This window comes from Equus asinus, chromosome 23 (assembly GCF_041296235.1).
Source record: "Equus asinus isolate D_3611 breed Donkey chromosome 23, EquAss-T2T_v2, whole genome shotgun sequence".
Taxonomy (NCBI): domain Eukaryota; kingdom Metazoa; phylum Chordata; class Mammalia; order Perissodactyla; family Equidae; genus Equus; species Equus asinus.
In genome coordinates this window covers 50,819,370-50,833,669 of record NC_091812.1, presented here as the reverse complement: position 1 = coordinate 50,833,669, position 14,300 = coordinate 50,819,370, and the positions used below count along the sequence as shown (strand labels likewise).

General features: G+C 44.1%; 1 protein-coding gene across 3 annotated transcripts in view; it reads right to left on the bottom strand.

Annotated features, from left to right (window-relative positions):
- Nucleotides 1-14,300, bottom strand: part of ADAMTSL1 (ADAMTS like 1) — an 852,153-nt gene that overhangs the window by 103,124 nt on the left and 734,729 nt on the right. For all 3 annotated transcript variants that reach the window (XM_070495595.1, XM_070495594.1, XM_014845577.3), the window contains 2 exons: nt 9,788-9,941; nt 7,788-8,913 (listed from right to left, as the gene is read on the bottom strand). In XM_070495595.1, the coding sequence (XP_070351696.1) occupies nt 7,788-8,913; nt 9,788-9,941 (1,280 nt within the window). The remainder of the gene's footprint in view (nt 1-7,787; nt 8,914-9,787; nt 9,942-14,300) is intronic.

Below are 14,300 nucleotides of genomic sequence, written 5' to 3'. Positions count from 1 at the left end.
CTTTAAACATTTAAAAGCCATTCTTTTAATAACCCTTTAAACAACCTGGGTTCAAATCCCAGCTCTACCACTTAAGTGTGAGACCTTGAGCAAGTTAACCTAACGGCTCTGGGCTCAATTTCAATGGCTCTTTTAATAAGACTTCACAAGCCATTCTTAATAACCCTTTAAAAAATGTAAAAGCCAGTGGCTGTAATTTGCCAGCCCTTGGTCCAGAGAAAGCAAATATAGAGTTAGGACGCTGCTGTAACCATCTAGAGCTGACAGAGGTAAACCAAAGTAGAGGCAGTGAGAACAAGAAAAATGGAGGAACAAAAGAGCCACTGAGCAGTTCGAACAGTCTAGAAGTATTTAGGCTTGGGAAGCTGGATGGATGGGGGTACTCTTTACCGAGACAGGGATTCAGGAGTTTAGTTTTAGCTATATAGAGCTCATCTGTTTGTAGTAGGGCATCTGGGTAAGGCTGTCCAGCAGACAGTGAACATGTGAGTCAGAAGAGAGATTTGGTCTGCTACGAGATGTGCGAGAATCATCCGCACTCAGGGGAATGCTGGAGCCTTGGAAACATTAGTGTATAGAGAGAAACTCCCAAGAGGCAGATGAGAGGTGGGTAGAGGAAGGGAAATCCACAAAGACGACTGAGAAAGACTAACCAGAGAAGTAGGAAGCAAACCAAGCGTGTGTGGTCTCTAAAGCAGCAAGAAAGTGTTTTAGGAAGAAGTGCTTACCAGTGTAGAATGCTGCTAAGAGCTCAGATTAGATAAGGAATGTTTGGAGAGACAACTTTCTTCTTTCTGAACAAATGAAGAATAACATTTTTTTGGTGGGGAGGGGTCTTTTTCCAAGAGAAGTAGATGTTTCACGCAGCCTTAGAATATGAGGTGGGCAAACAGAAGCCAATTCTATAATAAACAGAGTAGAAATATTAGGTAGGACTCTAAAAAACTCATAATCAACAACCTAGGGGGTGCCTAAGACAGCCTTCTGTATGCAAAATATTGCTGGGATGTAAGTTGGCTACTTTAGAGCTACAACATTAATGTTTTCAAACCACTCAGGTACCATTAATGCAGCAGGCCTGAGGTGAGGCCATAACACTTCTTTTCTGATGGACTTTGCCGGGCAGCAATATGGTGAAACCGATCAATTACAGGTCCACATGAGTTAAAAGGACTCCGCAATGAAAGCAAAGAGCAAATGAGGCAGAGTTCTCTTGTTTTCTAAATCGAGAGGCACACAGCCCTCGGAGAAGAACTTTCTAACTCACTCCCAATGGCTGGGCTGGGAAGTCCAGTCCTTGTTTGTTCTCAGGCTGAACCAGGTGGCCATACTTAGTTATTTTAACCTCTAGCCAGTCCAGGACTTTTCCAGAAAACTGGCAGATTTGGAGTGTGTTAGCTTCTACCATGTCTGTTTCCTTCACAGACTGGCCCTTTGTGGTCTCTCTCAAATCCAACGCCCAGTGTGAACTAGATCTCACCCACGTGCAAAGTGCAAAGATGTGGGCGGGAAGGCAGGAAGATGGGAGGGTGCTTGGAATTCCTACGTGTCATTTTAGCACGGAGTTCTGCCTACCTCCACCAATCTTTTAACAGAACTAATAGCAAGTGCGTAATTCTGCTCTGAGGTTCACCTTCCTCCCTTTTTCTTTCTCAACGTGCTTCCTAAAGGAAGTTCTTGAACCTCTGCCTCAGAATCACCTGCAGTGCTTGTTAAAATGCCAATTATGGGGCTCTAATATGTAGAGTTTCTGGGGTAGGGTAGGATATGGGACTCTGCATTTCCAACAAGTTCCTGGTAATTATGATGCACACTGAATTTTGAAACACCTCCTCCATCCACTTTTCAAGTTTTTAAGTTTCAAGGTTTTAAGAGAAGTATCCTGCCCGTTGGAGTTTAAAACAAACTTTGGGTCTAAGTTATTTTATTCCACACCAGCACTTCAGTGTCTCTTAGTTTCTGGAGAGCAGTGACCTCTCCTCAGTTATCGTCTCACCCTCTGGCGCCCCTCACTACATCTAAGGCCCAGCACGTTTTTGTGGAGTTCAAGGGAAGATTGCAAAAGAGCCCTTACTAGCCCCCAGCTTCCACTCATGCTCCTACAATACACTCTCCATAAAGGAGCCAGTGTGAGTCTATGAAAATGGAAAGTAGATCATTTCGCTTGCCTGCTTAATATGCTCCCAAATCTTGCTGTGGGACTCATACCAAAACCTAAACTCCTCTTGGTCTCTGGTTACCCTCATGGCCGCATCCCATACCACCTCTCCCTTCTGTCTACCACATTCCAGCCAAATGGTTCCTTCCACACACTGAGCTCATTTCCACTTTGGAGATTTTGCACTGCTTTTCTCTCGCCCAGGAATGCTCTTCCTCCTGATGTCATACTGCTGGACACTGGTCACCACTCAGATCTTGGCTTACAGGTAACCTCATCAGAGGATCCAGCTAAAGTGGTCACCAAATCACTTCCTGTCACACTGTTTTAATTTGCTGCCCAACATTCATCACCATCTGATATTTTTCTTGCTAACTTTTCTGTGTTCATTTTCTTGCCCCACTCATTCATTCATTCACTATTTATTTAGTACCTGTTTGGTGCCATGCACTATTCCCAGCACTGGGGGTACAGGAGTAAAGAAAGTCTCTACCCTTAAGGACAGGCAATCAACAAATAAATACATAATATGTCAGATGAAAATAAAACTCTGTGAATAAAATAGCAGAGTTAAAGAGCTGGCAAGTGATGAGGAGTGCCCTTTCAGATGGAGTGACCAGGGAAGGCCTTTTCGATGCGTGCCATTTGAGCAGAAATCTACATGCACATGAACTGCAAGAGAACACAGACTTGTTTCATTCACCACAATATTCCCAGTGAATAGGTGTGTATTTGGCATATAACAGGTAGATTAATACATATGTATGGAATGAATAAATAAGCATACCCCTCTCTTAGCACTTAAACTCTGCCTTTACTTCTCTGGCTTCCAAAGTAGACTTTGAGTTTCACCTGCAGGGAATGAGTCTTCCTTTCCTCTATACCTAGTATCTAACATAGGGTCTGGCTGAGAGGAAGCATGGGAATGTTTGTGAAATAGAGGAAGGAGGAGGGATTATGATGAACCAGTCTGTCATGATACACTCAGGGACACCCTGCAAACTATTGCTTGAGAAGTTCACATGTGCTTCTAAGAAACGTGTGAATTCATTTCAACAAGTAAATTATAGATATGATGAGATGCAGTTGTATCTGAATTGTTAGTGATTCTTTCAGAAAACCAATTTCTTTCAAATGAAGCTTTAGCATATTTAAAAGCCAAAGAGCTAATAGATTTCTCTCAGTCGTTTCCTTCCTATCTTGACCTAGCCTGTTGGCTTAGGCTACTTAGAGCACACTTTCATACACTGCAAAGTCCTACAGACCAATAGCCAGCTGCATCTTGCAGACTCTTTCAGAAATACGGATTTGGGTACTAAGCAAAACCAGACTAACTGAACTATAACACTGGGCATTTCAGCACTTCTCTGTTTGAAAATAAATGAGAATTTCTGAACCACTACTGGACCCAGTAATGATGACAGGCAATGAAACCCAACACAAAAGAGGTCACCAACGGCCCATAGCAAAGCAGTCCCAAAGCAGCTCTATGCCTCCTGCGTGCTCTGGACGGATACATTCACTTTCTTTTCTCAAACAGTCCTTGGAAAACTGTATAGAAAACTAAGCTCCAGCCATATTTCTCACTGGCCAGCTCAGTAAAATGGACAAATTATGATGTCAAAGATCAGAAATGGAAATCTATTTTTCCCTACTGCATGCCATCAACTTGTATTAAAAAGCTCTGTCCAGGCTAGATCTAGAAAAATTTTGATAGCAGTAAGAACCGTAAAACTGTTTGCTCAGGCCCTTCATGCTTTTCCTCTTAATGCTCCTCCCCACCCCACCCCCACCCATGTCCTGGTGACTGAAGACCCAGGATTTGCCCTCTGCTGTCCTAGGTCTGGCACCTTCAGCATCTTTAGCATCCGGCTGCCATGTGTTCTTCTCCAGAAAGATTCCTCTGAACCTTTTTCATCTTAAAGCCATTAAAGTTAGACTCTCAATACCCAGTAAGGTGAAAATTAAAAGCAAAAGTCATGTTTCCTAAGTGGGATTTCAAGAACTATTGGTATCCCTGAGATTACTTGGCCAAAAAATTGCTCAGTGATCAAAGAAGTACTTGGAAAACACCGCATACCATATTGTTCACTTGGAAAGTCACAACACACATTAGAACGCTTAACAGAGTAAACAAAAAAAAAAAAGGAAAACCAAAATAATTTTCAATTAGGTGATAGTTAAATGCATTCAGGAATAGCAATCAGCTGTTAAAGGTGATCAAGATTTCTACACACTATTATGAAAAGGTCTCCTAGACATGTCGTTGAATAAAAACCAAGTCAAATTTCTAAACATGAATAATATGCCATTAAAAAAAATCCTATGTGTATGTGTTTTATATTTAATACAGTAAAATATATAAAAATTCCAAAAGGATGTATACCAAATTATTACGAGTGATAGCCGCTGGGGAATAGGATCGGGGGATGAGGCAGACTTGCATTTTTACTTTATAGATTTAGGTATTATTTGAATTGTTTTATAGTCCCTTTATTACTTTAATAATAAAAAAAGAAAAATATCAAGTACTATATTAAAAAAATAGACGTAAAATCCAGCAGTAAACACATCTGTTTAGCTTTAAGTGAGCACATCCCCAACTCATGTGATCGATGAACCCCTGTTTTGTGGAGCAGAAACAACCTGTGCAACAAATTTTGAAGTTCTGGCACTCCCGGCTCTCCCCACTCCCATCAGCACCTGGTTTCTAACCCTGTGTGGCCTTTTATAAATGAGTGAAGGAGGTAGAAGGGACCTCAGAGATAAGTCGGTACAACCCGTTCACTGTTGAAATGAAGGGACTAAGGCCATGAAAAGTGAAGGGCCTTGGCAAGAGCAGCCTGACGCCCTGAAGCCTTGGCTAACTCCTTCCACATCTTTCCTGTAGTCGCCAAGTGACCTACATAGGCTGTGATCCTTGGATTTCAGGAAAAAACCCCAACAAAACACAACCCTCTAGCACTCAAGGAAATTGTTGGGACCTCTGAGTAAGCCACGGCCTCAACGTTCTGCCTGCAGGCGCAGGCACAGCTGAGGACCCCTGAGGACCCCTTCGCCTTCCTGACAGCCTGTCTAGTTCCACAGCTTTTAGGAAGAAGTAGGTGCTATTCAAAGGAAGGGCCCCTACCTCAAGCAAGGGTCTTGAGGTACCTTGGCGGCCCAAGGGAAATATAGGGGATGCATGCAGGTATGAACATACACATTCACTCAAAACACCATGGACATGAGCTGGGCAGAACTGGCTTTGAACTTGCCCTCTGGATTTTGCCCTTTACTAGCTAGCCCTTACTAGCCCTTTACTAACATTGTCAAGTTCCTTAACTACTGTGAGCCTCAGTTTCCTCATTTCTAAAATAGAAATAACAGTTCATTGTGCTGGACATTAACGAAGATGACGGCTATGAAAGTTGCTAGCATGGGGGCACGGTGTATGTAGTTAGTAAAGAAATGTTAATTCTCATCTTTTCCCTCACACAGCCAACTGCTACTGTCTCCAAACCCAATAGTAACACTCCTGGGCAACAGGCCCAGGGGTGTGAATAAAATGGTACCTACACTGAGAAACTGACTCGCTGGTGGAGATGACATGATTTGGGCACAACAGTTGTGACAGGTACACGGATACAGGTGAGTTCCAGGGTACCGTCAGGTACCTGAGAAGGCACCACTCTCAGCCAGCACCCAACATCTTGGGGGTCTAACATCTTGGGGGTCTCACCCTAGAGCTGCCTCTCAGTGACCCAGTGGCCTCAAGGGGATTTACTGAAACTTTGGCCTAACCCACACTTTGGCCTGACCCACAGATTTGTTATAAAGATTTCTGGAAAGATCTGCAGGAATCATAGCAGTTAGGTCAAGAAGAGTCTGAGCTGAGGACCAAGGAGCAAACAAGCAGAGAGGTCAGGAGCACATTTTCTCAAGCCATGCTGCCTGCCTTCAAACCCTGTCTCTAGCGCTTCTGTGTGGGTCCAACATCTGTGCCTCAGCTTTCTTATTACTGATGTGGTAACAACAATAGCACTTACCTCATAGGTTTTTTGGTTAGATTAAACAAAATAAAGCTTTTAAAGCACAGAGCACATTGTCTGGCATATAGTAAGAGCACCCAGAAAAAATACTTAGCATTATTCAAGCTATTTGGTCCGAAAGTACTAAGGCTGAGAGGCAACCTTATTGACATTTCAAAGGCACAAAAGATATGGGCACAAAAGATAGGGACAAAGTCTCCTTTGTTCACCAGGTCTCAGAAGAGCAGACAGAGCTTCTCTTGGGAATCATATGAATTTGGTATTGAATCCTCGGTCTGGCTCTCACTAAAGTGGGATCCTGGGCGAGCTGCTGACCCTTGGTTTTCTATGTAAAACTGGAGGATAGTGTCAATCTTGTAGATTGACTGTTAGAATAACAAATGCAGTTACATATAAATAAACCTGGCATACCATCTGGCACAAGAAATCCTGGCTTCTTGCCTTCTTTGGGTAAAGCAAACCAGAGAAGAGGATTAGCCAAACAATGGTATTTAAAACTATATTTAATGAAAAGAGTATTTTACATGGACTCAGAGACAATAAAAAGTAAAAATGAGGACTCTGGACTGGACAACCTTAACGGTTCCTCTCCCATCCACAGTCTATAATTCTTTAAGTGAGTACCTATTTTATTTTTGGCACATATCTTGGCTCCATCACCTAATAAATATAATCTTTAGCAAGTTACCTGGCTTTGTTTCCTCTTCTATAAAGTATGGATAAAAATTACACCCACTTCTCAGGGCTACTGTTAGAACTTGGTGAGATAAAACACGCCATGAGTTTACACCAGCCTGGCACATAGTAACTACTCAATTAATGCCAGCTATCACTGTTGTTGTCAGGGCCACTATAACGATCAAACGAGAATGTATGTAGAAATTGTATGTACGCACAGTGCTTGGCACATAGGCAGCGTTCAAAAAATATTGTTATTACTTCTACTACCACTATTGATTTTCCAATATGAATGGCAATGGCCCAGGGAAACAAGTATGTAATACATGCCGTCATCCCGGTAATGACACATCAAAACAGACACCAAGAGCTATTAGGATAACTAATCACAGGTCCGACTGGGAATACAAGCTTTCTGGAACAAACAGCCTTTTCCAGCCCAGACAGAGAACAGGCTCATCCACAGGGAACAGCAGCTGCTGGCCGCACTCTCTCCCCAGCCCTGGGGACCACACACGGAGAAAGTGTCTGGTGTACAAGCTTTTCAGTGGTTTATCTCACAAACCGGTAGTGTGATAATGCCTTGGCTTGGAATGACACCTTTCTGCCAAAAGTTCAAAGCTATCTAGAGAGTATTTCATTAATCTCTGGGATCCTATGGGGATTGGGGTGGTTAGGCATTGTTGCTATTACCCTATAAAGATGAGAGCATACAGTGTAGAGAAATTAAATACCTTGTCTCTGCTCTAAGAGTCTATCAGTGCTAAGAGAGGGCTTGAAACCCAGGAGGCACCCCTGAGGCCCAGTGCTCTAAGCCCTACCCTTAGAAACACCTTGAAGGAAGAGTGAATTGGGTGCCCTTGTCAAGATGTGGCCCCTTGTCCAGGCTTCTGCCTAGACCAGACAGCTGCAAGCCTCACCTGTCACTGAACTGAACCTCTTCTCCGTTCCTGGCCCAGCTGATGGTAGGCCTCGGGTTGCCTATGGCCTCACAGTGCAGAAGTACACTCAGTGTCCCACTGGCCAGGGCCACAGTCTGCCCCAGGTGGGTGACCACCTCAGAGGCCGAAAGCTGCTGGGCAGCTGAGATCTTCCGCAAGATGGTGGGCTTGCGGTGTGGCCGGCGGGAGCCGCCCGCAGCCTCCCCAGAGGAGGAGGTCCGGAGAGAGCTGCTGAAGCCAGACACGTGCTTATGAGGAGGGATGGCCACGGGGGGAGTCCTCCGCTCAGACGGCTTGAGGAGCACATCCTGATGCTCCAGGTGGCTGCGGAAGATCTCCTGGGCCAGTTGGGCCACCAGGTGCTTGCTGTAGACATCACGCAGCTCCTCGGGCTGCTGGGACAGGTTCCTGAGGATGTCGTCCAGGCGCTTCTGCTCTGTCACCATGGTGAAAGGCAGGTGCAGGAGGGCCTGCTCAGCATTTTGGTCCTCCTCTGAGGACGTGTTCCTTTCCGTGGAGTCCTGGACCTCCCACGAGGCGAGGAGCTCCCCGGGCCAGCCCCCCTGCTCCAGCAGCCGAGAGACGAGGTCATCATAGCGGCTCCCCGGGTCAGCAGTGATGCCCCGCTTCTCAGCCTTGCTGCCGTTCGAGAAGATCCCGTTCTGGTGTTTGTGGGTCTGCAGGGCCTCCTTAGGGTTGGCCTTCCTCACCGCGAGGGCATCTTCCTCGCTCCTCAGGCTCAAGGGCCGGCCCACCAGCTTCCGGTTGCCTCCAATGAGCTTAATCACAAACTGCTCCCGCGCTGGTCCTGCAGAGCAGGTGTAGATGCCCGCATCAGAGGGCTTGAGGCGGTGGATCTTTAGGTAGCCAAAAGGGGCCACGGTGACGTGGGCGGAGCTGATAAGATGCTGGCCATCTTTTTCCCAGGTGATGAGGGGCTTGCGGAAGCGCCGCGTGGGACAGCGCAGTACCACTGCGGTCTTGGGGAGCAGGTATGCGAATCCCCCCACCACAAAGTGCAGCTTCCTCTGCCTGCGGGTCTGGATGTAGACCTTCCTTGCGGCCGCAATGTGAGGACTGTGCTTTGTGGATGGCCGCCCCGGCCCTGGAATGAATAGAATGAAAGACAAGCCAGACGGATATAGAAAGAGAAGGGGAGAGCAGAGAAGGGCAAGAGTGAGATGTAGCGACAAGAGAGGGAAAAGGGGAGAGTGAAGAGAAGACAAAGAGAGGTGGAGGGAGGAAAGGGAGAAGAGGGCAAGAAAGCTTCAGTTTAGTTTGGCTGGGGTCTTCTTGTACTGCCTTAGGTTTTAAAGGAGGAACTGGTTACCAGCTGTGGACCATCAAGCTGCTGCCACAATCAAAACCCAGAACTAATGAGGTGCAGTGGGGGCAACCTGCTGTCACCCTGCTGGGTCTTTCTACCCCTAGAAGCCGAAATGCAGGGTTCTAGATGGAGGGGGATCCCAGGGAAAAGGCAGGTCCTCTCATTAAAAGGACTTAAAAAAAATAAGTCAGCATCATAAAAAGAGGCAGAGGACAAAGGGAAGGAGACTGTCTCCCTTTCAGTGTTTACCCTTTGGGTTCTGCAGAGCACCAGGGCCCTAGTGTACATGGGGAGGGGGCCCAGAAGTGTTAGGACTCTAGGGATTAATATTAAACAGAACAAATCTGTTTAGAGTAGTTTAAAACCCCAGAGTGGATAACATTAGACTTCATTAGTAATATGCTGACTCCAGCTTCCAGATCTCTGTATGCCAGCGAGTGAACTTTGCTCTACCCCCTGCAAACTGTTTTTCCAGTAGGGAAGAGAATTCTGCCTGGCCACGTGTAATTAAGATTCCTTTTCCATCTCCAGCTGAGTTTACCAGCCTGCTGCCTTCCACGGGCAAAGCCCTATTGGTTTTGGGTTTAGGGAAGGCTACAGCTGCTTCGATGTGGGGTCCGTCTCCCCATCCCCAAAACTCCAACATACTCACTTGCACAGGTTGCCAGCATACAGGGCCTGATGGATGAAGAGAACGGGAGGGGAGGACACAGGGAGGAATTGACAATCGCTGAGACCCCGGTTTTCAGCACCTTTCGGCAAATGGCACTTCGAGTCTGGGTGCCCTCCCCGCAGCTCGTGGAACACTGGTGGGGAAAGAAAGGCCAAATGCATGTAAATGCGGGAACTAGAGGCTAAGGGGCTTTTGTATGGGCTCTCAAACTCGCCAAAAGATGAGAAAAGTTGCTTGGAAAACAACAGCCACTAGGAGAGAGAGAAAGAGACAAATATTAATTATGAAACAATGTGGGAAGACATGTCCATATTGTCACCACATTCAACTGTCAGATTTTCTACTCTAGGGTTTCCTATAGACATTTTAACTGTTTTTACTTATGTGGTCTGGGCTTTAGAGTTACAGACTCTAAGTCCTGTGTTCACATCTCAGCTCAGTATGACCCTAGTTGGCAAGTTACCTCAACTCTCTGGGTCTGTTTCCACATCTTATACTTATTTTGCAATTAAATTAAATGGGAATTAAAGGAGATAATGTTTTAAATTTCACACACAGAAACGACACTCAATTAATGCTAATTCCTTTCTCCTTCACAAATAAATTATAATATTTTAATGTCAAGCATCAGATAATTGTTATGCATCTACTTTGTTTGAGGTGGGGTGCTAGATACTATGGAAAAAAGATGTACAAGATGGTTCCTAACCTCAGAGAGCTGTCATCAAATGAGAAGAAAAACATACAAATGCATGGCTAAAATGAAATAGTATATTAGGGAAATAGAAATCAAAACCACAATGAGATACTACTTCATATCCACTAGAATGGCTATCATCAAAAAGATAATAAAAAGTGTTATTATTATAAGTGAATTAAAGCCTTCATATGTTGCTGGTGGGATTGTAAAATAATACAGTCCTGTTGGAAAACAATTTGATAGTTTACTAAAAAGTTAAACATAAATTTACCATATGACCCACAATTTTACTCCTAGGTATCTACCAAGGAGAGTGAAAACTTACATTCACACAAAGATTTGTATGAGAATGCACATAGCAGCATTATTCATGATAAACAGAAAGTGGAAACAACTCAAATATCCATCGACTGGTGAATGGATAAACAAAATGTGGTGTATCTATATAATAGAATATTATTCCACCAAAAAGAAACGTTGTTCTGATATGTGCCACAACATGGATAAACCTTGAAAACACTATGCTAAGTTGCATTTTACAGTATGTAAATTTTACCTCAATAAAGCTGTTTAAAGAATTAAATAGTAATAAAAGAAATAAGTAAAAGTATAAAACTAAAAGACAAGTATTATAATATTAATGCTAACAATTCTTGAATGCTTACGGTACACTAGTGATTCCTGGCCTGGGTCTTGAAGACGGGTGGAGTCTGGGGAGGTGTAGGGAACCACGGACAAGCATGGGAGGCAGAGAAATATCCAGAACAAAAGCAGAAGAGTTTAGTGCAAAAGTCCAAGGCAGGCTTGGGGGCAGAGCTAAACCAGTTTGACTGAACAGAGGGACCCAGTTGAAGGTGTCAGGAGTTCAAGAGGTGGTTTGGGGCCAGACGTTAGAGACTTTTAATTTTCAGACGGGAGATTTGGAATTGGTCCATAAAGCAATGAGGAGCCATTAAAGGGAGGAGTGAAATGATGAAAGAGGTGTTTGGAGAAGGTTAATCTGGCAACAGTGTCTGGGAGGGATGGGAGTAGGAGATGAATGGCAAGCAGGGATGTCAGTTAAGGAGGCTGCCACAGTAGTCCAGGCTTGAGATGATAAAGGCCTGAACTGGGGTCATGGCAGTGTGCCAGGTTAACTTGAAAAACGACAGTAAAACCCAAAAAATATTATCTTATATTTTCAATTTCTATGTGCTAACTCATTGAGATGAACTATTCCGTGCAATCTGCTGAGATATACGCCACCTTGAAAGATGTTTAAGATGCAAAAAATGGAAATGAGAATCCAACCCATTGCTCTTGTTCTGCGGTGATTGCGGATTCCAGATTCCACCCATCCATTATTTTATTGTAAATGACAGCACCAAAACCAGGGCTCAGGTGGGATGGAAGTAAGGAGCCTGGAAAATTTAAAAGCAGGGTCATTTGAGTGCCGCCAAGTAGAAAAATAGACTGTGCGTCAGAAGATCAGGCTATGATTTTGGTCAAGTCTAGTTCTTTCTCTAGGTTCAATTTCCACATCTCTAAAATAGGGAAATTAAACTAGAGTAGGGATTTTCAAACCTTGTTCTATAACTATGTTGAGTGATTGATTCAGGGGCTTCTCAGATGAACTGGAGATCCAACCATTGGCTATCTGGGACCCCTACCTGCACTTCAACCAAAACAGCTCTGATTTTATCTCTTTTAGATTTTTGGCTTCCTAGTAACATTTCAGTTGCAAAAGGGTTCTGTGGGTTTAATTTTTAAAAGAACTAGGCTATAAGACCTTCTAAGTTCCTGGTAGCTCTAAAATTGACTACTCTGACTTTAGTTTCCATTGTATTTTTAGGGGGAAAAAACTTCCATAAAAATATGATTTAAAAATATTTAGTATCCAACTCTTTGGGAAGATGCAAGGGTTTCTTTTTAAAGAAAAGAAGTAAGGCCTTTTGAGAGGTCTTATTCTCAGAATAGAATCTGAAAGCAATTTTATGTGAATTGTCTAAAACTTTGGCTTAATTCTGTCTCTGAGGGATTCTGTGCAGTAACCATGAGATTGAGCCCAGATAGTTGAGGATGAAAAACACCCATAGATCATTAGGTCTTCATTTCTCCAAGGGGAGCCTTGTGCGGGGTATGGAATGCACGTCTCATTGCAGCCAGAGGGCCAAGGGGAAGGCTGTTAGGATGACAGGGCCAACTGGAGCCTCTGTGAATATCCCCAGGGGCGCTTTTGTATGCCACCAGCTTGAGTTTAACCCTAGTGCATCAGTGATTACTTCCCGCCATTCCGAGCCCCTCTCCAATGTTTGGAATTTCCATTCATCAACCCAGATAACTCAGAACCTACTAACATTCCTTCGATAAGGGCTAACTATTCCTAGTTCCCAAAATGTAACTTCCTCCTCCTAGAAGACTGCCAAAGCCCGTGGGAGGCCTAGGCCATAACCCTGAGTCCAGCCAGTCAAGGTAAGTGCTTTATTCTATTTCTTCTCCTCTTCCTGACGATGAGCAGGGATGGAAGAGAATCATAACAATTATGAATGTTAATTTTGACTAGGCACAAGGTGTTTTATATGCATCATTTAATTTAAGCTTCCTAATAACCATATAAGTGGACACAAGTATTATCTTCAATATTCAAATAAGCAAATTAAGGCCAAGAAAGGTTAAGTACCCCAAGGTTATATGGCTAGTAAGTGGCAGAGTCAGGATTAGGACCTAAGTTTGCCTTTCTTTGGGTCTGATACTGGTCTAAAGGTCTGTTTTCTTAGTGGGACCCATGGGACCGCAATTCAGCCATCTCCTCTCCTTAGTGCCTGCTCACAGGGGTCCCTCCTTCAAATCTGCAGTCCAGAGAGAATGTTTCCTGAATTCTCTGTGTCCCATGTGCTCAGAGGCCACAAACTCCAGGAACACGGGAAGACAATTATAACACACACAAGTCCCTTCCTCAGCATCCCACTCATGGCAGAGTACCATCAATAGACTTGGGAGTGGAATGCCTTTTACAATATGCCCCTGGGAGGAGGTCTTTATTTAGAGCCACTTACTTGGCAAATACATCAGTGCTCAAATATATCATATTTTTGTTATGACTTTTTCATATATAATACTATACCCCAAATCAACATTCCATGGAGAAATGGTCACTAACGTCTTCATGCATGCACATTACCCATATTCTCCTTCCACATACTTTTGATCCTTTATCCTGCCGAAATAAATCTGATCCTAAAAGATGAACAAATAATCATTCCCCCTTCTGTTCTGAGACATTTGGGGTGAGATACCACCAGAAGGCAATGTTACTGCCAAGTTATAAAACCTATGGTGCTGTGGGTTAACTCTCAGTTGCAAGGCCCTTAGCAGGCACCATCTGATGGAACTCGGCATAGGGTGATAAAATGTGAGGCAAAAGTTCTCAGAATCTAGGTTGAAAGAGATGGCATCTTAATTTTCAGAGGTAGCTCTCCCTTCCGTAGAAGCAAGGATTTCTGTGATATATTTCAATCAGCAGCAGCTGCACCCTATGAGTCATGTGTCATACAGAGAAGGCAATGGGATCAGCAAGGTCAATTCAAATGATGCTTATATGCAGGAAAGGAGAGGGTCTTGCATCTGGTTTTGATGCAGAGATTTTCACTTCAGGCCTAGTGATTCTGCTCTTGGCTAAGTTTGCTTGTGAGGCAGTCCTTTTGGGGGGACTTCTCTATGGAAGACACAGAGGCCTATGAAGCGGGGGAGTTGGAGGCAATTCAAAGAAGGAGTAAGGGCTGAAACAAGTTGAAGCTGGGTGTGAAGGAATTA